General features: G+C 33.0%; 1 protein-coding gene across 1 annotated transcript in view; it reads left to right on the top strand.

The window, feature by feature from the left end:
• Positions 1 to 26,824, top strand: part of LOC144967102 (uncharacterized) — a 51,683-nt gene that overhangs the window by 10,033 nt on the left and 14,826 nt on the right. The window contains exons 8-21 of the mRNA XM_078903942.1: positions 1,195 to 1,985; positions 2,315 to 2,476; positions 4,216 to 4,320; positions 5,776 to 5,843; positions 6,604 to 6,688; positions 7,215 to 7,354; positions 7,764 to 7,826; positions 8,841 to 8,889; positions 9,328 to 9,470; positions 10,157 to 10,316; positions 11,015 to 11,110; positions 11,997 to 12,142; positions 13,128 to 13,233; positions 26,397 to 26,546. Coding sequence (XP_078760068.1) covers positions 1,195 to 1,985; positions 2,315 to 2,476; positions 4,216 to 4,320; positions 5,776 to 5,843; positions 6,604 to 6,688; positions 7,215 to 7,354; positions 7,764 to 7,826; positions 8,841 to 8,889; positions 9,328 to 9,470; positions 10,157 to 10,316; positions 11,015 to 11,110; positions 11,997 to 12,142; positions 13,128 to 13,233; positions 26,397 to 26,546 — 2,264 coding nt within the window. The remainder of the gene's footprint in view (positions 1 to 1,194; positions 1,986 to 2,314; positions 2,477 to 4,215; positions 4,321 to 5,775; positions 5,844 to 6,603; positions 6,689 to 7,214; positions 7,355 to 7,763; positions 7,827 to 8,840; positions 8,890 to 9,327; positions 9,471 to 10,156; positions 10,317 to 11,014; positions 11,111 to 11,996; positions 12,143 to 13,127; positions 13,234 to 26,396; positions 26,547 to 26,824) is intronic.

The raw sequence follows: 26,824 nt of genomic DNA, 5'->3' as shown, positions 1-26,824 counted from the left end.
CCGACCAAATTCTACTTCAAAAGTGGCTAAATAGAAAATCATATGGCTTTCACTATTAAGACTGGCCCACTTAAAATGAACTAAATTTTAACAAACATAAAATTGAATAGACTAGAATACATGTCACTGAGACAAAAATAGATGAATAAAATTTAATAAAAGAAACAAAATTATATATTTGGTCACACACGTGGCCATCTGGCAACCTTGCTCGCGATGACAAATGACACAAATCCTCGGGCGCTTTTTAAAAATTAAGGTAATATTTAATTGTTATGTCATAGGGATAGTAGATTAACACACACACACACACACACACACACACACACACACACACACTCTCTCTCTCTCTCTCTCTCTCTCTCTCTCTCAAATAAAAAATACTAGAAATAACATAAGCCATGGTCTCACAGGACTGATTGATAATAATTTAGCAGGCATTTTTTGTGTCATTTGAATGGGTTGTAGACACAAAATTACACTTTGGAAAAGTTCCAAATGATCAATATTATGTATATTTTAAAACAAAATTATAGTTGACCCTAGCCATACAGCTCTAAAACTATACAAGTTAGAACTCTTCTGATGTCTTGATCATATTTTCTGATAATTTTGCCATAAAATTGCCAAGTTTTGATATCTAATTCCACATATTAACCGAGACACAGCCACAAACCAGAATAAAACGCAGAAAAAGCGTCCCATATTTTCCTTATTTTTTTCTTTTTGTGAGTCATCCAAATAAATGACACCTTTGAAACTGCATAAGTTTGTTATATATTAATGGATTTTCAAAATTCAAAAAGATTTTTACTCAGTGGAGATATCGCGTTGATTTAAGAGTAGTATTTCCTACAAAAATAGAAAACAAAAATTTTCATAGTCATTGCCATGTAAAGTGCTTTCCACCGGATGTAGATTACTGCCAGGTATCCAATCTTAACTTGAAAGGCAATGAGACAAGAGGGTAAAAAATTCTGTATTACTTGTTATCAAATCTATTCCATTTGCTTTTAAAGTAGATGCCTTGTTGATTTATTCACAACACCATCCCTCCTCCCCACCCCCCCCTCCCTAGTAGCCATGTAATTAAAAAAAAAGACACTTGACTTAAAGGGCATTAGTGATAATACCAGTTGACTATGAATCTGGAAAGAATCCGATTGACAAAGAGGTGTTTCTACTCTCTTACAGGGCCAAGAATTATACTAGAAAGGATCCTGTTAGAATTGAGAGAATCATTTCCAAATTTCAAGTCAAAAACCCCTGCCCCAGATGATAACAGCAGTGCTAAAAAGAAAGATAATCAAGAGAATTCTGTTGATGAATTAGTCACAGAAAAGACTCCTGTCAGTGATAATGAAAAAGCACAAGATGATTCCAAAAATGAACCGTTAGATCAAACCCAAGGAAAATCTGACTCTTACAACACAAATAATGGTGAAAAAAAGGACGAGAATAGTAACAAGAATGATGTAGATGATCAGAATGCATCAAATAATGAAAGTAAAGGAAACATTGATGAAAAAATGTTGCCTGATAGTTTTTTGATTGATGAGAAGATAGCAACAAACATTTTTATTGTTCCAAAAATGACTGCAGGTGCTAAAACAGAGGTTGATAAAATGATTGTAGAAGTCGAAATACCTCCGGAAGAAGAAAAACCAACATTGGAAGACAAAACAAAATCAGAGGAGAAAACCACCTCAGAAAACAAATCAAGTTCAGGAGACAACAAAACAAACTCGGAAGACAAATCAAATGCTGGAGACAAGAAAACTTCTGATGATTCCACAACGAGTGAAAAAATTGATGCTGAGAAAAAAGAGACAGATAAAGAAAGAGAAAGCTTGAAGAAGAAATCACAACAACAGATTTTGAGTGAAATAACCATTTTAATGCAAAGAATCAGTGAAGATGGCCATAAAGTTGTGATCTTATTAGATGCTCTCAATCAGCAGAAGACACAGGATAAGACAATAAAGGTATGTCATACTTATTACTTATGTAACATTTATTTTAAGATCAGATTTTACCAAATTACTCCTTTATAAGTCTTGTAAAGTGTGTCTTATTTCATTCAATTTGTAGTCAAGATGAATGTGTTCAGATTTTTGATATTAGAAACTGCACATTATTGCTTACAATTCATAAGCCTGTTTATCTATTATTTTTATCACAAAAGAAAATTGTTGTGAAAACGCTATCATACAAAATATTATCTTTTTTCAAATAAGTTGAAAAATGATCTCCAAATTAAGTATTTTTTCTAAGTAACGTAATGGATTCTCAAATCCTTTAAAAAATATTTCAGCATTTGTATTGGCTACCCGAGGCTTTCCCTGAAGGTATAACTTTTGTTTGTTCCACGTTGGATACTGATGAAGCCTCCCACGACCTTTTGGTTTCCCAGAGAGGCATGGATAAACTGGTCATCAATCCATTTGATTCTGAATTGCAACAAAGGATTTGTGTTGTAAGAACAATAGCAAATGTTAAAAAATCTTTTTCTTGATCTTGTAATATGTGAGAATTTTTTTATTTTTTTATTTTTTGTTGTTACTGTTGTAAACACTGTTGGACGCCACTCAGTTAGGATATTTGCTAAATTGAGAGGAATTTTGCAAGGCAAAATTTTTTAGAGAAAAATCTGGTAATTGGGATGGAAACGTCATTTAAATGTTACTGCTTGATATCATTGAAATCATAAAATCTGTCGTTTGATCTTTGACTACATTTGTTGGATAACAGCCCAATTTCATTATGGCATTGCTAGTTGGTAACAGCGAGGAGAGAGCAATTGATGATTTTGTTTAGTTCCACCAATTCAGCTACATACATTCACACCCGACATTTCCCTGCATTGCTTATTATACACATATTGCTTGGACAGAGATAATCTCTTTATAGTGATTACAGGGATTCTTTTTATTTTGCGTTATTTTGCAAAATAACAAGTGTGTGTCTAAATTACTTCAGCATAAACGTTTTAATGAGATTCATATAGTGCTTTCATAGTTGTTTATTTATGCCATAAATACTTAAAATGAGAATGGAATCTTTAGAATATATTTCAATTCAATTCAATTCAAATATTTATTTATTGTCGGCATTTTAAAAATGTTTCATAGATAATGTAGTCAGGCTAATAGAAGCCTTTGACTGACATAGGTTATAACACATAGTGCATTAAAATACATAGTAATACATTTTCCTTTAAAACATTCCCTCATCAAGATTCCAATCATGACACACAAAGAAAAGTAACATAATATTATATATATATATATATATATATATACACACATATATATATATATATATATATATATATATATATATATATATATATATATATATAACACACACAATATATAATATATATATATATATATATATATATTATATATATATATATATATATATATATATATATATATATATATATATATATATATATATAATATATATATATATATATATATATATATATATTATATATATACACACACATATATATATATATATATATATATATATATATATTATATATATATATTAAATATATATATATATATATAATATATATATATATATATATATATATACACATATTATATATATATATATAATATATATATAACAATACAATATTATATATGTACGGTCAGATTAATTACAAATATTACATTTGCATGGCTGGCCATATATTAGATTTAATATGATTCTCTGCTCTAGTTTAATTTTCAATATTGTGAGAGCTGTTTACAAAGCTAGAGTAAAACCTCAATGTGCTTTTTGTGTTTATCTCGCCATCATTACTTTATCCTTTAGAAAGAATTTAATCTGTTCAGTTATATCTGAGTATAAAAGTTTCTTGAAATAACCAATAATTATTTTAAAAGTATATTGATATATAAATAGAAGGGCTCAAGGAAAAGAATCAAAACAAAACAAATGAGATGCCATCTTTCTTGGGATACTACTCAATTAGAGTGGGTTTTTTTTTACAGACTGGTTAAATACCATTCAAATGGCTTGAAATTTATTTGTGATAATCCCTTCCTGGAATGTAATGAAAATAATATTTTGTCACTCTTCCACATCATAAGTTTATAATTACATGATTGATCTAATAGGTACATTTGCACTTCAGGTTCTTTTATGCAGTCATATTAATGTTTGTTTCAATTTCTTATTATATCATTTGTACAGGAAACTCTAAAGGTGGCAGGAAAGGAGTTGTCCCCACACCAATTGGAGTGCATCAGCAATGCTAAGGAAACTTCCAATGCTCTCTTCTTGAAACTTGTTCTCTACGTGAGTTTTGACTTCATTTGATAATCCAATTTAATCTTTTTATATTGAGTTGTGGATATTTATATTTGTATATGAAATTTTGTATTGTTTTGCTAGTGTTTTGATGTAGCTTCTATATAACGCAATATCCTCTCAATGTGCTTAAATCATGTAGGATGGACATGCAGCCCGAGGGTGTTATTATGCTTTCTTTTTCATGGAAACAACGCTATTGCCAATTAGGTATTTATTTTAGATCTGATTATGGAGAGAAATGGGAGTATAGAGCCTTTCCAAGGACACAACTTTGTAATGCCCACAACAGATTTTGAATATGACCTACCAGGGGAAAGCCAAGTGTCACAGATGTCTTTTTAAAAATTCCGTAAGATCTCGGTGAATTGCTGAGTACTTTAGGATCCCAATTCTGATGATATATCTTGAGAGCATGGTTTTCTGAAATTTTTTATTTAAATAATTTTGCGAGTCGTGGGCTTTTATTGTAGGCATAAGCAAAATCCCTCAAATTGTGTTCCATTCTATGTGTGAGAAATTGTTCTTAATGATAATAAGGACATTTTTATATTGTTTTATGGCAAGGCCTGAAAGCTCTTTACATCATTTGCATAAAGCTTGTACAGTTTAGGTAAAAGTCCTCACACACTTACACACATCTACTCCCGTATATTAACACACACACTCACACACACACACACACACACACACACACACATACACACACACACACACATACAGTGACACACGCATAAGCGCACAAACAAACAGCAATTTAAGGTGAACTCACAAAAGTTATTTATCCAAAAGGAAAGCTATCAGATAGTTTTAAAGGTTCAGGGAGGGAACTCCAGGTAGAAGGGCCAAACTTGAGAATGCTCTTCCCCATAGGACTTCAATTTGTAACCAGAAATGAGTGTCGAATCATTAAATCTGAGTGTTCTAGAGCAATTGTATCGAGCAATTAAATCTGTATAGAGTAGTTAAATCTTGTGTCAATGGGACTGGAATAGTCGACAACTGCTTTATACATGTGACAAAACATATCTCCTTCATAGGAAGCTTGTGCAAGAGTATGTTTCATTCTGGTAATACTTCTTAATTCATCGTTTGTACCATGTAATCAATATGTTCCTCCATTGACAACTTACAACCAAGATTTTTAAACAAAATTTGATAATGAAATTTTTGTGCCATCATAATTGAGGGCAGGTCAACAGATTTTAACTTACTGCAAGAGGAGCATACAATCACTTCAGTTTTACCCTCATTTAGTTTGAGTTCTTACAAGGCCTTTAAAGCATTTTGCTATTTAGATTGATATTGCTAACTTGACATTGCAAGGAAATAACTTTTGGAAAGTTATTTATGAAATTTAATATGTACCTTGAAAAAATAAATGAATTAACATTAAACTTATATATTCATGATTGAATGGAAGTTTTCTATGTCTCATTCCAGGAACTCTCCATTTACGGCAGCTTTAGTAATCTTGACAAAAAGATAGAATCTTTAATATCTGTCAGTGGGTAAGAAATTAAAGCCCTCATTTTTGTGTTACTTTCAAATTTATTATTTTTTTTCCTGTGATTTTTTTTCTTCTGTTAATTTTTTTTTTTCAGACAGCAAAATTGATGTGAGGAAATATGCGTTTTGACTTAATTAAAACAAAAAATTAAGTTTCGAACTAATATAATGAGATAACATTTGATGCACATTTTGATCACAAGGACATATTACCCGAGCTTTTAAAAAGAATATTTCGCAATATCCACTAAATGTGCTCAAAGCACTTTAAAAAGGGTCCCTGACCAGCAGCATCACATAACATGTAGAATGAGACATGACGTCTGTTAGGCGATATTACAATTTTTTTTCAGACAGAGGCAACACTGTTTAAGACCAATACTCATTATGCACCTGAGTACGGTGAGAGAATGTGAGTAAAGAGCCTTCTCCGAGGATTCAACTATGCACTGATTGAGTCTTGAACCCAGGACCTTCCGATTCAAAAGCGAGTGTCATACCACAAGACCACATAACCGCACGTCACCAGGCACAGAGTCCAATGTAAATGCCTGATTGAAGAAGAAATATGAAATATTCAGGGGATGATATATATATATATATATATTAATATATATATATATATATATATATATATATATATATATATATATATATATATATATATATATATATATAGGCTCAGCAATGTTTTAATGGTTACTGGATACATGCTTCATATTGTTCAATCGACTCTATACATTTCTCATTCATTATTGACAGTGTCAAACCTTTGCTTCAAGTCATCTTGGAGAGGCTGGAATTGGATTACTGTTCTGAAGACTATCAGGGGAATATCGTCAAAGATGTAAGTTTTAAGAAATATATAAAAAGAAGAATTATTTTGAAAATACTGTCACATTATAATTTTATTTGTCTTTTCCGTAAGCTCCGAGAGAATCATAAAAATTTTGACTCCAAATTGAAAAATTAATTCTTCTTCTCAATCTGACATAATTATTAGAATATTCCTTGAGAGCCAGTGGAGCCAGAGTTTATTCCCATCTCTATGGCATAAATTTTAAATCGACAATAGCTATCACTCACTTCCTTTTGGATGCAAAGTACTTGCTGCCAGATCTAACTCACCCAATCACCGATGGATGGACATGTGAGATCATAAAAAGTCTCAGTTGCACCGGTGAGTGCTCTACCTACTGCTATCAGGATCCTCATGATTATTTGATTACTTTGAACCATATCCATTTTTTATCCACAAACTTGTACAAACTTGACTTCACTTTTTCATTGCAATGGGTTGTTAGGGTGGGTTGAAGAGTTAGGTTGCAATGAACAATAAATACATGTACATATAATTGCCATCTTTTCTCCAGGTTCTCTGTTGTCTGATAGCATCAAGGAAAGGTCTCTCTGAGTCAGAGATGACAGAAATTCTCAGTATACCTGCTCATTTATGGTCACCCTTGTTTTTTGCATTAGAACACTTGCTCTCACAATATACTGGTTTATTAGGGTAAGTATCAATTGCTGAAATCACTTTTGATTCCTTTTAGTTTGCATGTATGGTCAATTTTCAGGTAATTTGTAGTATGTGGAATGACAGAGAGGTGCAAAAGTTTTATTTTGTCAAATGTGGCTAAAGGCGTACCAAAACAAGTACAAAAATGTATCATTTATGGCATCAATATTTTGGTTCCTGGTTTGTCTATCTCATTAATGTATCGTTTTCCAAGAAAATTTGGAATAGATTGAGTAAAGCCTTTTAATTAGCTCTGCTTTGTTGATAAGAATTAAGTTGAAGGAGAATGGAGTCAAATTTCCCAAATCATCGCAATTTAAAGCTTGATTACCTTAATTTCAATTCTTAAGAGAATGACAGTTTTCAGGTTTGATTTATATGAAACTTGGATTGTTTTCCACAGATTTGCCTTTTCTGAAATGAGGGAGGCTGTTGTAGAAAGATACTTAAAAGATGTTGAACAGATGTGAGTATACTAAGAAAAAATACTTTTTTTTTTTACCCAACTCTTTTTCAATTTTAACATTCAAATGTCCATTTTATTGAAAGGTAATGATGGATAAATGTATTGCATTATTGTGGTAATTTGTGGGAGCATTCAAAAGAAAGAAAATGCTGTCAAAATGGCAAAGAATATAACATAATAATTTGACATATATAGAATGTTGTGTAGTGACTCTGCTCTTGTTTTTAAAAATGTTTCAAAAGAAGGATATTGTGATATTTTGAAATTTATTTGAACTTCATCATTTCATTTCATGTTTGAATAAGCTTTACCTTTTCAATGACTTTTATCAACAAATTTATTATAACGATAGTAATGACGGTGTGACAATTTTAATTGAATTATATTTAAACTAGTTGAGCTTAAGAGTTAAGTATATCAAAATTTATTTTGTATAGGTTTACTTTGTCATGATTGTCTAAGTTTTTGATCATACTATGATCATACAAAAAGTCATGTAAAAGTCCTGTGATAATTTTATATGATTAAAAAATATTATTTTACTTAAAAATAAAAAAATAAATAAAAAGAAGTAAGAATTTGTTTTAAAATGAGAGAGCATATTTTTACACCAAAAGAAAAAAAAAAAAGAAGAAATAAAAAAAGAGGACATGATAAAAGGAAACAAAAGAAATTTAACATAATCGAATAACAGACAATGGAGATGGTCATCTATCATTGACCTACAAGTATGTTATTTGGACTCTTTGACTTCCTATCAGTATCAATATTGATCCTGCTCACAATAATAAACCAAATAAGTCTCTGTGAGTTTCATTCTTAGATTCTCACAAATAAAATCTCTGAATGGAAACAGATTTATTACTGAAAAAGATATATACACTCCAGTCATCATGAAAGGGATAAGTAATGCGTTTTTCTTTTTGAAAACATGATACCCTCCCCCCCCCCCCCCCCCTTTTCAATCTGTCCATCTTCTACTTAATGTTTTTTTATATATGTTTTTTTCTTCAGTATTCCATACAAACAAAAGTTGATCAAGTATTTCAATTCGATTAGAGAGGTAAGGGAGTTTATTCAGGCTCTTGTTCAGTCTCTTGTTTCATTCATGAAATCAAAGGTATCGAGGTTGGCATTTTTTTAGTACAACAATCTTTTCAAAACATTGTAATTGAAGTTAAAGCGCTTCACCTACAATTTTAATCAGTCTGTAATAGCACTATAGGGGATAAAGCCTTTGAAACTCAAAGGTCACAAGAAAAAGTCTTGTTTCATTACGGGGGTTACATCAATGGCTCATCCCAACTCATATTATAAAATTCACTCATGCTTTGATGAATTGATTTATTTATCTAGTCTGACATTCAACAATTTATTCATCATATTGGTGGCTTTAAAGTAGAGTGTAGAGTTTGAGCAATTTTTATATCTCATATATATTTAAGAGAAAGTCATTACACATCTAAATTATTTGAATTGTTTTTTCTTTTTTATGTCAAAGACCATGAGACCCTGGATCAAAAACAACAAACCTGAATATGGCAGAGTGACAGAAGAATTACCTTGGCTCCAGATTGACATCAAAGATACAGAGGGGTTGATTCAAACTTTGTCTGATCTTAGTATCCTACGAAAAATTGCTGGGTATGTTTTTAAAATATTTATAGAATAAGAGCAAGATGTTTTATACAGTATCAGAAAATTGTTAACATTTGGTCTCGAAAACTCTCCACTTAAAAAGTCTTTTTTTTTTCGGGTAAAAAATGGTTGTTAATATGTTGAAACGAGTAAGAATATTATTTTGTTACTCAGTGCAATACTTCATTCAAGTTTCTCATTTTCTCATACCAATACCAAAAACTGTTTTAAGTGATTTAGGAAAATAGGTTAATGGAGTTGCTGTCACAAATGGCAACTTTTCAGAAGTTGGAGGATGCCTTTGAAACTTTGAGTTATCAGTTTTTGTTTAAAGTGCAGAATTTAAACTTTTGAAATGCCGTTGTTATTAAAATGATCCTTTGTTCTGTCGATTCATAGAAAAATGAAGAGATTAAAACTATTAAAAGAAAGAATGTTAATTTATATAAAAGTACGATTTTCAAACATGTTTTTTTTCAATATACCGTTTACTCTTTTTGATAGATTGTAATTTGAATTTTATATTTAGAACTTCCTTTTAGTTTCCTAATTTCATATTAGTTTAGTGATGAAACTTTATTACAATGCCTATTTATTTTTTTATAATTGCCTAAATGGACCATTGATGATTTTTGATTCATGCATTCTAATGCAATGAAATTAATTTAATCATACCATATTCCCTCATTCAGTAATAATGTACAAGAACTACTGTTTCTATGGCAACAAACTGGTTTGCCCTGGAGTGCTGTCTCCAATTTGTACATGACAGGTTTTGACAAGGTTGTGGCTGATCTATATCAGGAATTTCAAAATGGAGTTATGGATGAAGGAGAGTCTCCTGGGATGAAGGTATAACTTTTTATTTCCTCAGGCATCCAATAAAACAATTAATAATTGTAATATTTGATTAGGTTTGAAACAAGGAATAACACTGTATGGGTGTGATTTTTTTATCAATGTAATTTTATTAATTTATAAATATTAATTGAATAAATATATTGTTTGGCTATTTCTGAAAATAACTGTAAACAAATGAAAGTTTGCTTTCAACAAAATTTGTCAGGTATTTCAATGGACAAAAACAATATCATACCATTTTCCCAATATTTAAGTCAAACAAGTCTAAAATATCTATTCAAATATTGATATTAGTTGCTGACACACTAGAGAAAGCACAATTTCCTTGAGAGTGAAGGAGACAGAGGTGTTTTATAGATAGAAACCCCATATTTTACTCAAATTGATTTACTTCAGTGTCAAGTGAAAATTAATTGCCGTTAGATGTATTACTTATGCAGTTAAATATTATGTTGTTCGTTTGATCTTTGCAATAATTATTGCCTTCTCCAAATGGTAGCAATGTAAGTGATAGTACTATAACTGATAATGATAATAAATATAAAATGTATAATGGCCAACCCAGAATAAATAGGCTTTCGACTCTAGCCGTGGTTTTGTTAATTGCTACAAAAATTCGACCCCTTTAGCTTTCGAGCTACGTTGGACTGCTATGTTATTCTATTATTTTACGCATTGTTTATTACCAGATTCGTGTTACTCTGCAACACATGCGTGTATTCTTTGATTCCGCTTATTACTCACGAGGATGTCAGAGAGCAATGGAAAGGGAAATTCGAGTCTTGGTAAGATCATCATCTTCTTCTTCTTTTTCTTCTTCTTCTTCATCTTCTTCTTCTTCTTCTTCTTCTTCTTCTTCTTCTTCTTCTTCTTCTTCTTCTTCTTCTTCTTCTTCTTCTTCTTCTTCTTCTTCTTCTTCTTCTTCTTCTTCTTCTTCTTCTTTATTCTTTCTTCTTCTTCTTCTTCCTCTTCTTCTTCTTCTCCTCCTCCTTCTCCTTCTCCATCTTCGTCTTTTTCTTCTTCTCATCGTCGCTGCCGATGCCACTAAGGCAGCTGCTGCCACTACTAATAGTAAAATGTCTGTGCTTTGCTATGGAATATTTTTAAGTTTAAGAAAGAAATAATCTAAAAATAAATCTTATTTACATATATGGAGACTTGCTACCAACATAATAAATGTTTCAATCAAATTGAAATTAGATGAGCATACATAAATTCCATCAATGTTTTGCCAGCCAGATGTTTCATGTTGCCAAAGTAAAAAAAAAAAAAGCCAAACTGTTTGGAAGCTAATTTTGATATGACCAATTTTTTTACAATGTTGAAAAAAAAATAAATAGAAAAATGACATTCATTCATTAGAACAACACCATGACATATTAAGAGGTAAACTGTGCGAGTCTTAGGTCTGTCACTTTGTTTTGATATTACTTGGGGGAGGGGTGAGGGGTAGATGGTTGTCCAGAACTTCACTTACCACCCACCCCTTGCCCAAATTTTGTTTGTGGAAATATTCATGGGAAGTGATTTCGTTCAACTGTACAAATTAAATAGAGTGACATTCGATAGTGAGTTAGAAGAATAGTTTATTGTTAGGAAGAAATAACGGTAGAGGTGACTTTTCAGCGGCCTTCGTTTTTCATAATTTGTTGTTCTCTTTTATATCTACAGGAGAACTGCAAGTCATCATTGACTGAAGAAAAGCGCGCAGAATATTTAAGAGATGCACGTTACTACTTGGCAATATCCTATTCAGAGCAACAAGTAATGGATAAAGCTTTGACAATGTATATGGCCATCCATGAAGAATGTCAAAAGTAAGACCAGGTTTTGCTAGTAGTGATTTTTCTGACTTTTTTATTGACTTCTATGTGACGAAATTTGAAATGATATGTTTATGTGCAAGTGGCATTGTAGGCTAAGTCATTACCTTATCTCAACTTGTGCCAATATCATGAGATATCTAGCATCATTAATAATGAAATGCTTTTTCATTGAATGCAAAGTCATGTTTTTCTGGTTCTGGCATGTTCTCCTTAACAAAGGCACTTTATACACTTGACTATTCAACTCAGCTCTATGTAGTAACCTAACAAAGGGCAGTGACAGATATTCTAAAAATGTAATTGTAGCCATATCTAAAACCATAAAACAGTATTTGCAATGGAAAATTTAGTTCCAAATTGTCTGCTGGAAAATATATATATATTATTAAAAAGTGTATGGGGCATTTGACAAAAATATAGATACACTATAAACGTGATGTTTCTTCACACTATATTGGTTGTTGCAAGAGGTTCAGTATTTTTTATTTGTTCGTTTTCAACAACATTTATGCTCTTACAACAGCATTGTTTCCCACTCAGTTATATGAAATAACATTGTAATGAGGAAAATCTCAGCTCCAGTCTGTGAGACTTGTGAGAAAATAAATGTCCAGTAAGCGGACATACTTTTATTGAATTTTATGTCTCTAGTTAAAATTGGAATGGAATTAGGGATCAAAACAACTCTTATCATAGCGTTGTCTGCATTATCAATTTTTTTCCAGTTTCACCATGGATAACAATTGATGTGATATGATTTGTATTTGTAATCTTCAGTGTTTGTCTGTGTCTATCTGTCTTTACTGACTGTAAACTACCACCAAACTATGATTAAACAAAATTTTTATCCTGCCATATATTGTATTCTCTTAGTAAATAACTGAATCCCACTACCACAGTTTATCAACACTATCAACAACATTGTTGACATCATAGGTCTAAATTGCAATGTTATTATTCTTTATGTGCTCTACAGAATGATGGAGGAAAGTGAATCTATTAAGGATGAAGTAAAAGAAATGTTGGCATTTACGTGCAACGGAATTGGACTAATTCACTATCATTTAAAAGACAATGTCAAGGTTAGTTGAGTCATTTTTATGACTTATATTTTGAAATTGTCAAATTTATTGAAAATTAAAAAAAAATATCTGTATTAAATTCTCTGAATCATTTGTAATTTTGATTATATTTTCATTTTTATATCCAATAATTTTTATAATCCTTTCCATGACGTTCGTTTTTTTTTTACCTCATGCAAAGTTGTACGCTTTTGATATTGGTTGCCAAGATATTAGAGAGCTTGAGCCAACAAAGGAGTGTTTGTATCTCGAAATGATTTTTTTTTGGTATCTTCTCAGGCAAAATATTGCTCTAATGTAATCAGGGTTATGTACATGAGCAATTAACTTTTCAAGAATAAGATTATATAATATGATGATTCCAAGATTTGGGTGAAACAACTTTGTACAAAAACTAGGTGAGAATAAATAAATAAATAAATAAATATTTTTTCCATCATGACCAAACACACACACACACACACACACACACACACACACACACATATATATATATATATATATATATATATATATATATATATATATATATATGTATTAATACCGGATAGGGAGACTTTTGGTACCCCTATTAGTTCATTTTACAGTACTTTACCAATAGGGAGACCAAAATCCGGTCCCCCTATTGATTTGACCTCTAGCACATTCACTTTTCTATTTTTAGTTTAAGGTTGTCAACCCAACCGTCAAGGATATATAATTGTAAATCATAGTATTGAAGTTATTTGTTAAACACCACAGTAAGAAGAGTTATGCCTAAATTTTCACGTTGGTCAATAAGGTGACCGCCTGAAAAAAGTACAATAGGGGTACCAGTGTTTTCATCGATATATTTCAATAGTGAGGCAATATATCTTTCCGAAATTTTCTCTAAAATTCTAGAGCATTATATGGATTTTTATAGTAATGAAAACCTAATATAAAATTGTGTGAAAGTTGATGAACTGAGGAATGAACAGAATATACGAATTATAATCTATTTTTAGAAACAGATTTATCGAATCTTGGTCCGGATTCTTATCTTGGTGACAAGAGACAAGCAAACATAGTAACTCTTTTTTTCGTGAAACGTATGTTTAGTCAATTTCGCGCATAAAGAGGCACTCGGCACTCACTCACTCTGCAAGTCGGTAGTAGGTGGTTATCAGTTATCAGCTCGGCCTTTAGTTCTTAGTCAAACGCTTCATCAAACCCATTATTGAGTAGCATGTTGATGCCTGATGCCAGTTGAAGCCATCTCGACGTCGTGAAATGGAGCATCTTCTGTCATAGCAGTAGAATCGTCAGATGCCGCATTTAAATCCTCCATTCCAGGCGTTGCTGTTGCCATATCGATCTTCGAAATGATTTGGTCTAGACGTCAAGTTGACTCGTTCTATGTCTGAAGAGATTTTAAAGTGCAATACCTAACATTATAACTTGATCTACAAAAGAGTCTTTTAAATGAACCGCTGTGTTTCTATATTTTTCAAGAACCAAGGATATCTGATAACCACTGACTACTGACTTACAAAGAGAGTGGCCGACGGACGTCCTCTCTATAGCCGCAAGTATTTTTTCGTCACTTGCTGAGTTCCAAACTAGACGTCTATGGCATCGTGGGGTAAATTGATGCTGGAGGCATCATTGAAGAGACACCGAGATAATTATAATGGTAAGTTATTGGCCATTCTTATTACATCACAGTTGATTTAAGATTTTCAATAGGGTAGACATCACACACCGATTGATGATTGTCACTTGTCAGTCAGTCATTTGGAAGTGGAGTCAGATAATTCGGGAACTTCTGTAGACTGTAGATTCACACTAGTGAGTAAGATCTGTCGTTTACTACTAATACTACTACTACTACCACTACTACTTTTAGTTTTAGCGCTATCCAACTCAACACTTCTCGTGTTTATTTTATTTTGGCAAAACTAGAATGGATTTTTGAAAAGAATATAAAATAATTTAAACTTAAACCTGTCTTTGCATCTTGCTTTATGCATACAGTATGCCATATCACAGCCATCACAAAATCATAGTTTAATGTTGAGAATATGCTATTTCTTTTGTAACTTCAGATCAGAGAGATTTGAGCTTTAAAAATCCTGAAAAATGTCTTGCTGTCAATCCAGACAACCCTTTTGATGTGATCTATGATGTTAATGGTAAGAATGTAATTTGATGAGGAAATGAATAACATTGAGGTACACATAGTTTGCTTTTTTTTTTTTTTTTTTTTGAGTCATGATGTGTAATACTATTACAGTCCACTCCGGATAATTGCAACTCATTTAATCGCAACTTTCGGTTAATCACAATATTTCCTAAGCAATGGAAATAATTCTATATAAAAGTCACTGGTTAATTGCAACAAACTTCGGTTTTTTAAAAAGTGGTAAATTCAAGAAATCAAACAGTATATCATGATTAAATTTCATCATGGATGAAATCGTGACAGGTTGAAGAATCGAGAGTGAGCAGGATTTAATGCTACAGTAGTGTGTCACCACTCTGTTAGAGTCGAAAGAGGGCGGGGCTCTGCAGTATGGGTTTGTGACGTCATCGGTGGCCATTAAATAGAAGAGGGGTGGGGCTGGTCATAATCTTGACAACAGGTTATAAATGACAGTTATAAAGAGAGACTGAGCGATATCCTTTGTTTTAGGATTAACAACTGTGCATTGTGACCAATGAGTTTGGTGAGAGCTTATTGTCTCTCATTAAGGCTAATCTCTTTAACTCTGACAAATGTTGAATTGTTGAGAAAAAAGATTGAAACTTCTTCCAATCTGAATAAGATATCGGCTTGCTTCATAGCTGCTTTTGGTTGACAAATCTACACGGGGCTGCCATATGGTTTTTGTTTCAATCAAATTGCTCTATATGTGGTTGACTAAGAATATTATTTACTGGTTTGAGTTGACAATAAATGTGTAAAATGTTGAAATAGTGGACAGGAAACTGAATTTCGGTTAATCCCAACATTTTCGATGATCCCAAGGTATTGCGATTATCCTAAGTGGACTGTACCTGAATCTTGAACGAAAAACTATCATATGGATATGATTATAGACAGATTGGTTTCTGGAATTATATATTCCGTCCTCCCTTGCCAACTCTGACGTTCTTGAAATTTAAAAGAAAATAGCCAGAAGGTTTCGGACTTAATTTTCTTTTTTTTCCAAAGGACAATAGTCATAAGGTAAATAATTTTTAAAAAAATCCTTTTACAGCATAAGATGGCATGATTTTTTGTTTAAGAGTTTAGAGAAAAACTTGCACATGATAGTCTTCAGCTTTTTTTTGTTGTTTTTATTTTCTATATAGACTCCAACTCAGAGCCTGAAAGTGATGCAGAACAAAGTTCCATATCACATGATTCATTTGTGGTAAGTATGTACATTAAAATAAAATCATAACATTTGTATAGCGTTTATCCACAGTTGGCACCATGCTCAAAATGCTTCACATCACCATATTTTGTGGTGGACAAAACACATTTGCCACAAAAGATGAGACCTGCAGTCTGTTAGGCGCAATACAATATTTCAGGACAAGGACAACACTGTTTTACACCAGTGAGATCTCCTAGTTTTTTGTTGTTAAAAATTTTTCTTTGCAGTGGACTTCGCCAACAATAACACTATTTTAAACCTTCCTCGTTATATTTTGAAGTGATATTCATTGATGAGCCATTCACATTTGAAGTCGTTTGTTTTTTATTTGACAAAATGTGAAAATGATGCGTTTCCAGGAAAAATTAAAATAGCTTCTGTTGGGATTATACTTTTGATCTCGCATTTTGTCCAAATTCTCTTGCATCGTAATGTTTATCAACTTTTTTTGTTAACTATATTGCAGTTGCAAGGTTAGGAAGTTCATATTGTTGCAATGACAACCGTTTATATGTCCAGAATCGTAGTGATATAAAAAATTGTTTTGTAGTTGTTGGTCCTGGTGTAGGATTTAAAGAGTTGGTTAAAAACGGTTTACTGAAACCCTGGTTGGTGTATCTATATTTATCCAAGCACAGTTGAACATATTAAATACTTAGACAATATGTCTGCCTTTCTCAACTCTTTTTTATTATACTTGCATTATTAACCAGCTAATTGTTTAGTTGGATTATTAAACAATGGCTCTTCATGTTTATTGTCAACATGAATAAATTGATTGATCTGTCATCTTTTCCACAAAATATACAGGGTCCCGATTTTGTTGCTGACTCCGAGTCTGATTCCTCTACGTACTCTGTGAGGTACCCAATGCTGAGTACATCATTGTCTCTGGAACCTAGTGCTCATTCCCCAACTCAGTCAGAGCCTCATCCACAACTATCACAGACTGAACCTCGTTGCCAGTCTGGGACCCAGGTTCAACCCGAATGCTATACACTTGCAAACCAACGTGTTACGTGCAATGGTGAGTCATTTTTTTGTCATTCTTCTCCTTTGATATTTGTGGGATCAATTTTAATTTACCCATTCCTTTTAAAAGAAAACTTCCACCCCTCCATGGTGCTGCATTTGTGTTATTGCATTTTTTTCTGTTTTGGCAGTGCTGCGTCGCAAAATACGCTACCATTTACATAACAAGCACAAATCCAAATTTGATAGGGTGGACATCTTAGAATCTGAAACCCCAATGTGTGAGTGATATCAGTGAAACCAGCCATAAAAATGTTCATGTTTATTTTATTGGGGTTTTTTTTTGTCTGTAATAGACTTAAATTGCTTGTATTGTAAGTGTTAAAATGGTTTTTTTGTTACAACCCATCTATATATTAAAACTGTTTCTTTGTATTTCTATGATGCTTAAGGCTTTTTTTCACAGACCAGCTGGAAACTTAACGAGAATCAGAGTAGATAACATTTTTATTAATCTTGCAACCTAAACAGTATATGATGATTGGGAGCATTTAAAGAAAAGCACATTTTCTTTTTAATTTGTCGGTACTAAAATTATACTTTGATAATGTCTGCTGTGCTACAAACCCTTTTGACTTCCAGGTTCAATATTTTTCTTTATTCTAAAATTCTTGGGTGTCCTTTCAATGACAACTGAGATCATTAAAATTCAGCTCACAACATGATGTGTGTAGATTTGATGAAAACATATGTTCGAGTTGAGAAGCAGTGTTCACGAACTTGCTGATCGTTTTTACTAGCATTTATTTTCCTAACTTACCTGTGTCAATTAACAAAGGCAAGACTCAAATATTTTCTATCTGAACAGTGTGTTTGTTATTGAAATATTTCCGGCATATACATGTCATATTTCATTCCCACAAAATATAAATCAGGATTAAGTTGTCTGGGCATCAGCATCGTTCAGGCAGTTGGGGGGAAGTCTTTAAGGAATTAATGAAGCCGATGCTCAACGGTCTGGAGGACGTTTGATTGATGTCGGCTGTTTGTTCTGCCAGCCGGTGATGTTTTCTCACTCCCTCAATGACAAAGAAAGTCATTGTTATGACTATGAACTATAGTCTATTATTACTTTTGTTACTATATTAATTGTTACTTATTGCCGCTACTGTTATTATTATTATTATTATTATTATTATTATTATTATTATTATGATATTGCCTTCATTGCATTCTATTACTATTATTGATATAATTAATTTCTGATTGTTGTAAATAATTTATGTGAATTGAATTTTGTCGATTGGCCAAGGGCCTACAATAAACTTAAATGAAATGTTAGTCTTTGGATAGGACTTGGGTCTATTCTTGATTGCTTTTCCGCCTGGGTCGAGTGAAGCATTTGGAGTAAATTTTGTTGCTCAACGTAAAAAACATGACGCTTACCATTCCGCTGATACTGATCCCTCCAAGGGGTGGTTGGGGAAAAACCTAAAATTCTTTTGACATTCTGTCTGATTTTTCGCTGAAACAACAAAGGACAATCTATGTATTCAGATGAGACTTCAATGTGTTACTATTCCGATTTATGTTCATATTTTGATTATAATGAAGAGGGAACCCTGAACCCAGTGAAGTGGGTGGATTGATCTATTTATTTCTATTTCAAAACAAAAATATGGCGTCTTTTCACTGGATTTGTTATGTGGCAGAGGTCTCCACAAATCTAACATACCTCTTCCAAAGGAATAGATGGTAGAAAAGTATATAACAAGAAGGAATTATGACAGTTACTTGTCCAGGCCTTAAATATTTGGAATGCTATTCCTCTCTATCGCTGTCATGTAGCTGATGTGCATACGATCTGTCTATTGATTTATTTTCATAGTTCATAGCATGATGTGCTTTATTTTCTCTCTTTTTTTTTCCAGAGAAATACAAAAAGCCAAGGAGACCCTGTCCATACTGTGGACAGTTGCAAACAAAACTCTCAAGGCATTTGATGAGGAAACACAAAGATGAGACAGAAGTTACAGAGGCCATGAAACAGCCTGTAAAGGAAAGGGATAGAACAATGGAGAATCTCAAGAAAAAGGGCATTTTTTATTCAAACACTAGAAACAATTCAATAGTTATGCGTGAGAGAGCACAAGGGTCACATGAAGTTGTTATGTGTGCTGGCTGTAAGGGGTTTTACTCTGGACGAAGGGTTTATGAACACAAAAAGAAATGTAGTACTGAGCATGCTCTGTGTACTGGGGTTGTAAAATTTTATCCCGTGGCTCCCAATGCAAGTAAAGAAATAAAGGAGAATATTCTTGACAAATTTCGGAATGATGAAGTGGGAAATTTGTGTCGATCAGACAAAGCTATAGTATTGTTAGGAACAAAATTGTGGAGTAAAAGTTCAAAGAAGGAGAGAAAAGTTATAATGAGTGATTTACGCATCTTAGGAAATTTGATTTTAAAAACTAGGAAGAGAACAAATCAACCTTCTTTCTCTGGAGAGGACGTGGTGAAGCGTTGTAACTTTAATGAAATATCGCAAACCATTTCTGAAATGACTTTGAAAGAGGATGGGACATTGAAAGCAGGCTTGAAGCTTTCAATTGGATTTATATTGAAAAAGTTAATTAATTTCTTAAAAGGGGAATATATAATGCAAAACAAAATGGAAGAATCCGCAGAGATAGATTTGTTCAAAGCTGTCCTGGATTATAATTGGGATAGTATTTTTTTACAGCCAGAGTTCAATGTGAAGCAAAGAGAACAAATTTGAGAAAACCCAAAGAGATGCCATTAGAGAATGATATAAAGAAGCTACGGCAATTTATTACTGAAGAGATGGTCCGTATTTGTGAGGATGATTATCAATTATTTGATTCACATATGTTTGTTAGGCTTCGCAATGTCATCGTAGCTAGGCTTACAATGTTTAATGCGAGGAGAGGCGGAGAACCCGCAAGGATGTTGTTAAAAGACTGGAATGATGCAGATTCAGGTGTATGGGTTGATCCCCAGCTTGTACAACATGTCACTGATCCTCTGGAAAAAGCGTTACTTGAGAAGTATAAGCTGGCCTATCAGTCTGGAAAGGGAAGCAAGATGTTGGTCCCTGTGTTGATACCCAATGACACAATTCAGCCTTTAAGGAAACTTGCACAGGAGCGTAAAGCTGTTGATATTTCAGACAACCCATTTCTTTTTCCAAATACAGGAATATCCAAAGATCATGTAAGTGGTTACATTGCCATCAAATATGTCACTTCCTTAGTAAAGGATTTAGAGAAACCCCAGTTGTTAATAGCTGATAAATTCAGGCACCGAGCTTCGACATTATTTGCCTTACTTGATGTCCCACAACACGAGAGAGATGTCTTCTATCGACATATGGGACACAGTGAATCAATCAATCAAAACATTTATCAGTGTCCACTTGCAATACGAGAAATAACAGAAGTTGGTCATTTTTTGGGTCAAATTGATAACTCAGCATCGGTCACTGGGGAAGGAAATTGTAACATTGAAACAAATGACTTTGTAGTGAATAGAGACTCAAATGCAAATTTTGGAACATCCATAGTAACAGCTGCAAATCAAGAAGAAATATTTGATGGTGAAGCAGGAGTGCCAAATCAGCTTACGTGTTCTTCAAAACAAACTGAACCAAGAGGAATTCAAGCAAAAATCGGAGATACATGTCATGGTCAGATGAGGATACAGATAGAGTCAAGTCATATTTTAAAAACTTTGTCGAAGATGTTTCAGCACATGGTTCAAGGGGATCATTACCTAGAAAGTCTGAAATTATTCTGTTCTTAAAACACCACAGGGTATTTTCACAAAAAGGAATCCCTGAAGGTACACTAATTAGTTTGGTGAAGACAAAGATTTTTAATGAAAGAAATAAATATAGAAGGGAAAGAGCGTTTCAATCGGTGTAATGACAATCATGAATTTGATTTGTATTACATTCATTGTATTGTATAGTGTTATTGACATATTTTGGGGGTTTACAAAAACGTTTTATCTTTATATAGTACAATCTGTTCATCATTGCAATATCCTTTTTTATATTATATGAACATTCATTTGCTCAGCTTGAGAGACAAATGCTTTGTAGAACCATAGCTGTCAACCGTTCTGTTAAAAACGGATTTGTTCCGTATTTGACTTCCTGAGTCAGTAAGTGCTTATTTTTAGTTCAAAATCCGTATTTTGTAATTTTTGACTAATTTGTGGTAAAAAAGCCATGTGAGCCTAATGAATTATTATTATTGATCCATTATTATTACTATTACTACTACTACTATTGTTGTTATTATTATTATCATTATTAATGGTGTCCAGTGAGAGCATAATCTCCATTTGTGTAGCTCTTTAATTTGAATTATGCCTCTATCATAAATGATTTTCAACAATTAAAAAAGTTCCATTCGTTTATATGACGCCTGTATTTTACTCAAACCTTTCATAATGTATTGGAGATTTGCATAGGATATGGATGTTAGCCTCGATATACTTTGAATATTCTAAGACAGTATTGATACTTTCACTATTTGTTACAAATATTATTTTAATTAAGAATAAAATTAAATCCACCTTTTTGATTGGAAGGTATTCAATAAGAAAATCAATTGCTTATATTGATTAAAGATGACAATGATTATTTCCCTTTATTAATTTATGAAATATATAAATTTAATCCCTTTAAAAACATCTTCATCTGATTTTAATTTTTTTTTTTTCAAGCAAGCTTTTGTAACGGTTTAGGTTCAAGAAAAATAAGTATACTCCATTTTTAGGTGTGTTTATCTTGTCAAAGTAAAGAAGTAGGAATTCTCTAATATTTAGAGGTGCATTTTACTATAACTACTATTATAGTATACTACTTACAGACCATTATGTTGCATGAAAGAAAACATATATGCAATCGTCTACTTTTTATCTGAACTCACCTAATTTTTACCCCAAAACGCCCTCTCAAGTGATGTACCAGGTTGGTAGTTATGCATTTCTAACCATCTTAAGTTATTTCATTTATTTTACAATTGTGCTTCTTGTGTATTGGTCCTTATCAAAGTTGAGGCAGTTGAATTCTTTCTTTATATTGTCCGTTCTGAATTTTGATCTCATTGTGGAAAGCTCCCATAGCGGGCAGGGAGGTACACACTGTGTCTTCTATCCCCTTATATCTGTTTTCCAACATGCTTTCAGTCTTTGTCTTGGAATGAGATTACTTGTTTTTTTCCTGGCCCTCGCCGGAGTCCTAGCTGGGAGGGAAGCAGTCAAATGCATATTTATTGTTTTGGGAGATGATATTTTTTTCCTTGTAAATCATCTCTCTGTTATGTATTATTACTATATTTGTTATTTTTTAATGTATAATGTAAGCATTTGAGTGTGTTCCTCTTTGTTGGATTTTGTTCTTGTGTCCGGATAAGACTTATAGGTGATCTCAAACTAAGTACATTGGTGATACGCTCTTGGAATCTACATCTGATCCTATTTGTTCCCAGTTCCCCTATGTCTTACTTTCTCTTGGATGCTTCAACTGTAATTCTAGAACTTTTTACTATCCAATTTTCTTCCTTTTTACTGGCGCTGATATAACCTAAATGTGTTGCAAGCGCCGTAAAACCCTTAAAAACAAAACAACAATCATTGTGGAAAGTGTCATTTTAACGATTCAAATGTGCTGGTACTAAACCCGATAATTGAGCAACATTTGGACTAGCCTCTGTCATCTCAAACTTGTTAGTGTTAGTAATAGTAATTAAAAAGGCTGACTTTTATATGTTGCGATTCGATGAAGGGGGGGGGGGGGGGGGGGGGGGCTTCGGCACACATCGTCCCTCATCCCGGGCCAAATGAGCGTTCCTTATTTTATTTTTGAAAAGTTGGCAGCTATGTAGAACTATCTGAAAGAATCAGATATGGCAGAATAAAAAGTCTTTCTACTAACCCTAACTTAATTGGCCAATGTAGCTTTATGTTCAGCATTTTCTAGATACCTAATGTAAAATTTCACTATTCTTTTTATGATAATTTTAAGAGTTGCAATCTTTAGAGGCGACTGTCAAGAAATGACACCTCTGTGCATTTAATTTCATTCTTTCTTTATCCCCTCATCCTTAATCAGAATAATAATAATTAATAATGAAAAAAAATGCAGCAACGACAGCTTAGAACGGCATAAAGTGCTTAAGAATTATTTTTTTTTGCATTAAACTTTATTCAAACGATTTTCAACACTTTTGCTTCACAGTTTATGCTTTTTAACAAATGCAATTAAGCAACTTACCAGCAACAACATATTGGTTTGTTATCATTTGAGGGTTTTATCAGTAAAACTGTTTCTATCCTTTTATGTTGCACTGTACACATAGCAAACTTCATGCTTTTATTTGGTGACCAAAGACTTATGTGATACAGTGGATGAATGTTTGTGATGGCTTTTGGAACTGAAATAAACCTGCAATATGATTTGTAGACTTCTATCGTTATGTATCATTTTTCGGTCAAATGTAAATGTAATTTTACACGAGCTTGATGTATCATAAAACCCACAATGAGCTCAACGTGCAGCTGGTAGTACATTTATATGGACACGAACAGAACAACGTTGTTACAATTCAGTAACGTACTCCAATTAACACAAGTGAGACTGTAAATGAGACTTTTACAATGACTCTGCATCGCCACAAATATAGATTCGAACCCTGGCAACTCGGGCGTCAGACGAACTGTCTACCACGAAACCAAAGCAAGCATTGTGCAAGTTAAAGTGAATGAGATGTTGATTGAAGCCGTTCATTGTGTCCATCAGATCTGCTGTCCTATCCATCCAACTCCATTCACTGGGTGGGGTTCCCGACTTCCCATAATGGGCAGGGACGTACTCGTTGCGTCTTCTATCCCCCTATGTCTGTTTTCCAACTTGTTTTCTGTCTTTGTCTCGGGATGGGATTACTTGGTTTTGTCCAGGACCTGGCTGGGAGGGAAACAGTCAAATGTATAGTTCGAGTTTTGGGAGATTATATTTTTCCCTTGTAAATCATCTGTCTGTTATGCTCTTTATTGTTTTGTTTACATATTATTTATGCTTTGTAAACATTTGAGTGTATCCCTCTTTGTTGGGACCTGTGCTTGTGTCTGAATGAGACGTTTAGGTGATCTCAAACTAAGTACTTTGATAGTGGGCTCTTGGAATCTACTGTTTCCTATTTGAAACAAATCCCCTTTGCCTTACTTTTTCTTGGGTGCTCTAATTGTAGTTCCAGAACTTTTTACTATCCCATTTTCTTCCTTTTTACTGGCGCTGATATGACCTTAATGTGTTGCAAGCGCCGTAAAACCCTTAAAAACAAAACAAACCAAGTCCATTCAGTGGTATACAACAACAACAAATAAACTCCTCTGCCTGGTCCCTTCTATCTCTGATCTTAACCTGGTCGTCAGGTTTCTAAAGGGGTCGGGGACTGCAAAAACAATGGCGCACGGAGCAACTGGGAATATTTTTTGCCGTGTTTGAGTCCCAGGTTATTTCCCTGAGCGCCCCTTCTGAGGGATGGACCTTCCCAGGAGTTAGTAAATGCGTTGCTCGGCCACTTCACTCTACGCACACTGGGACTGGGATAAGCTTCGACACTATGGCCATGAAGCTCTTAATCTTAAGGACTTACTTTATTTTAGACAATTTGGTGGTAGCTCACTTGAAAATGCACTCTTAGGTATACACATATATAAACATATACTGGGCTCCCTAAAAGGGTTTTTTAATGTGGTCTCCCTAAAAACATGTTTTTACCAAATGTCTCCTTAAAGCTACAGAAACACTTAGTAAAACATTAGGGGGACCGAGTAATTTTCTATATACCATTGTGATCATCAAGCATCAGAATTGTGTTCATAAATCATTGTAGGGAATCAAACTATACTCATTTGAACAAAGATTGAACAGTTTAATCAATTTGAACAAGACATATGCTTGGTCCTCCAATTGGTGCATTTCACAGTGGTCACCTTAATAGTGGATTGATACTTATATATATAATATATATATTATATATATATATATATATATATATATTTATCCTCCAATGTATAGCGTACAGTAATCAGGAGACCTCTCTAGCCTAGTATAATGTTGTTGCTACTTCTGTTTGATACACTCTCCTGCAAATGGAATGTTGTGAGCACCTTTAAAAGATAGATAGCATCAACTAGACGTTAAAATTATTCCAAAGAAAGATTTTCCATTTTCTCTTTTTTAAATATAATTCATTATGAAATATATTTTGCAAGCTAAATTTAAATAGCATAAATGGCTTATATGAAAATGATAATGGAAGTGATTATCAAGTTAAATCCTCTGTTTTTCCCTGACTAGTTGACCTGCATTCTGTCTGTCGGTGGTATATATGTTCTGATGATGGATGTCAAGAATGATGCTTATCTGAAATAGCTCTTCACTGTCTTTCTTCAGTGTGTTTATGTGTCTAAGACAAATTCTTTATAAACATTTTGAAACCTTATATGAATCTTACATAAGGTTTCACCATTCAAAGAGGAGAAATTCAATAACCAATTGTTGTTCTTAACTGCTTTCCAGGGAGTTATTCATTTTAAAACTACTCAAAAAAGCAAAAATTGAATTTGACGAATTAGTGTTGACGGATGGAACTGCTTGCATATTTTTTAAAACCTCCCAAATACCACCTGAGACGTTGATAAAAGGTTTGGTTGTGATTCTGAACAAGTGAATAATATTGTTCATTATGTTACTTTTTTCCATCATGACCACAGGCTGAGGACTACTTAACCAGATCCAAGAAGTTTCACAGAGAAATGGGAAACAAAATGCACGAAGGAGCATCAACGACTAACCTTGGATTAACTCTCTTGAATGAGAAGAAATATGATAAAGCTCTGGAGTATTTTCATGAGGCTATGCAAGTAAGAGTGCTTGTAGTTCATCAATTAATAAGTCTCATTACGGTACATGAGATATGATTTTAAATATGTGTTTTATTTATACCAGAATAAGCATACAAATACAAAGTTTTAAAAAAAGCACGAAACTTGTTCAGTCAATGAAAATATTTTGTGTAAGATGTTAAACAAAAATGAACGAAACTTGCCTACTGGATGGATTCAGAATAATGTATTTTTTACTGGATAAATAAAGTGTGTGAAATTAATTGTTTTAATATATTGAGGATCTCGCATTTACC

Source organism: Berghia stephanieae, chromosome 1, assembly GCF_034508935.2.
Source record: "Berghia stephanieae isolate SIO BIC M18660-M18661 chromosome 1, UCSD_Bste_1.3, whole genome shotgun sequence".
Taxonomy (NCBI): Eukaryota; Metazoa; Mollusca; class Gastropoda; order Nudibranchia; family Aeolidiidae; genus Berghia; species Berghia stephanieae.
The sequence above is the reverse complement of the archived record's forward strand: the minus strand, read 5'-3'. Positions and strand labels throughout refer to the sequence as shown.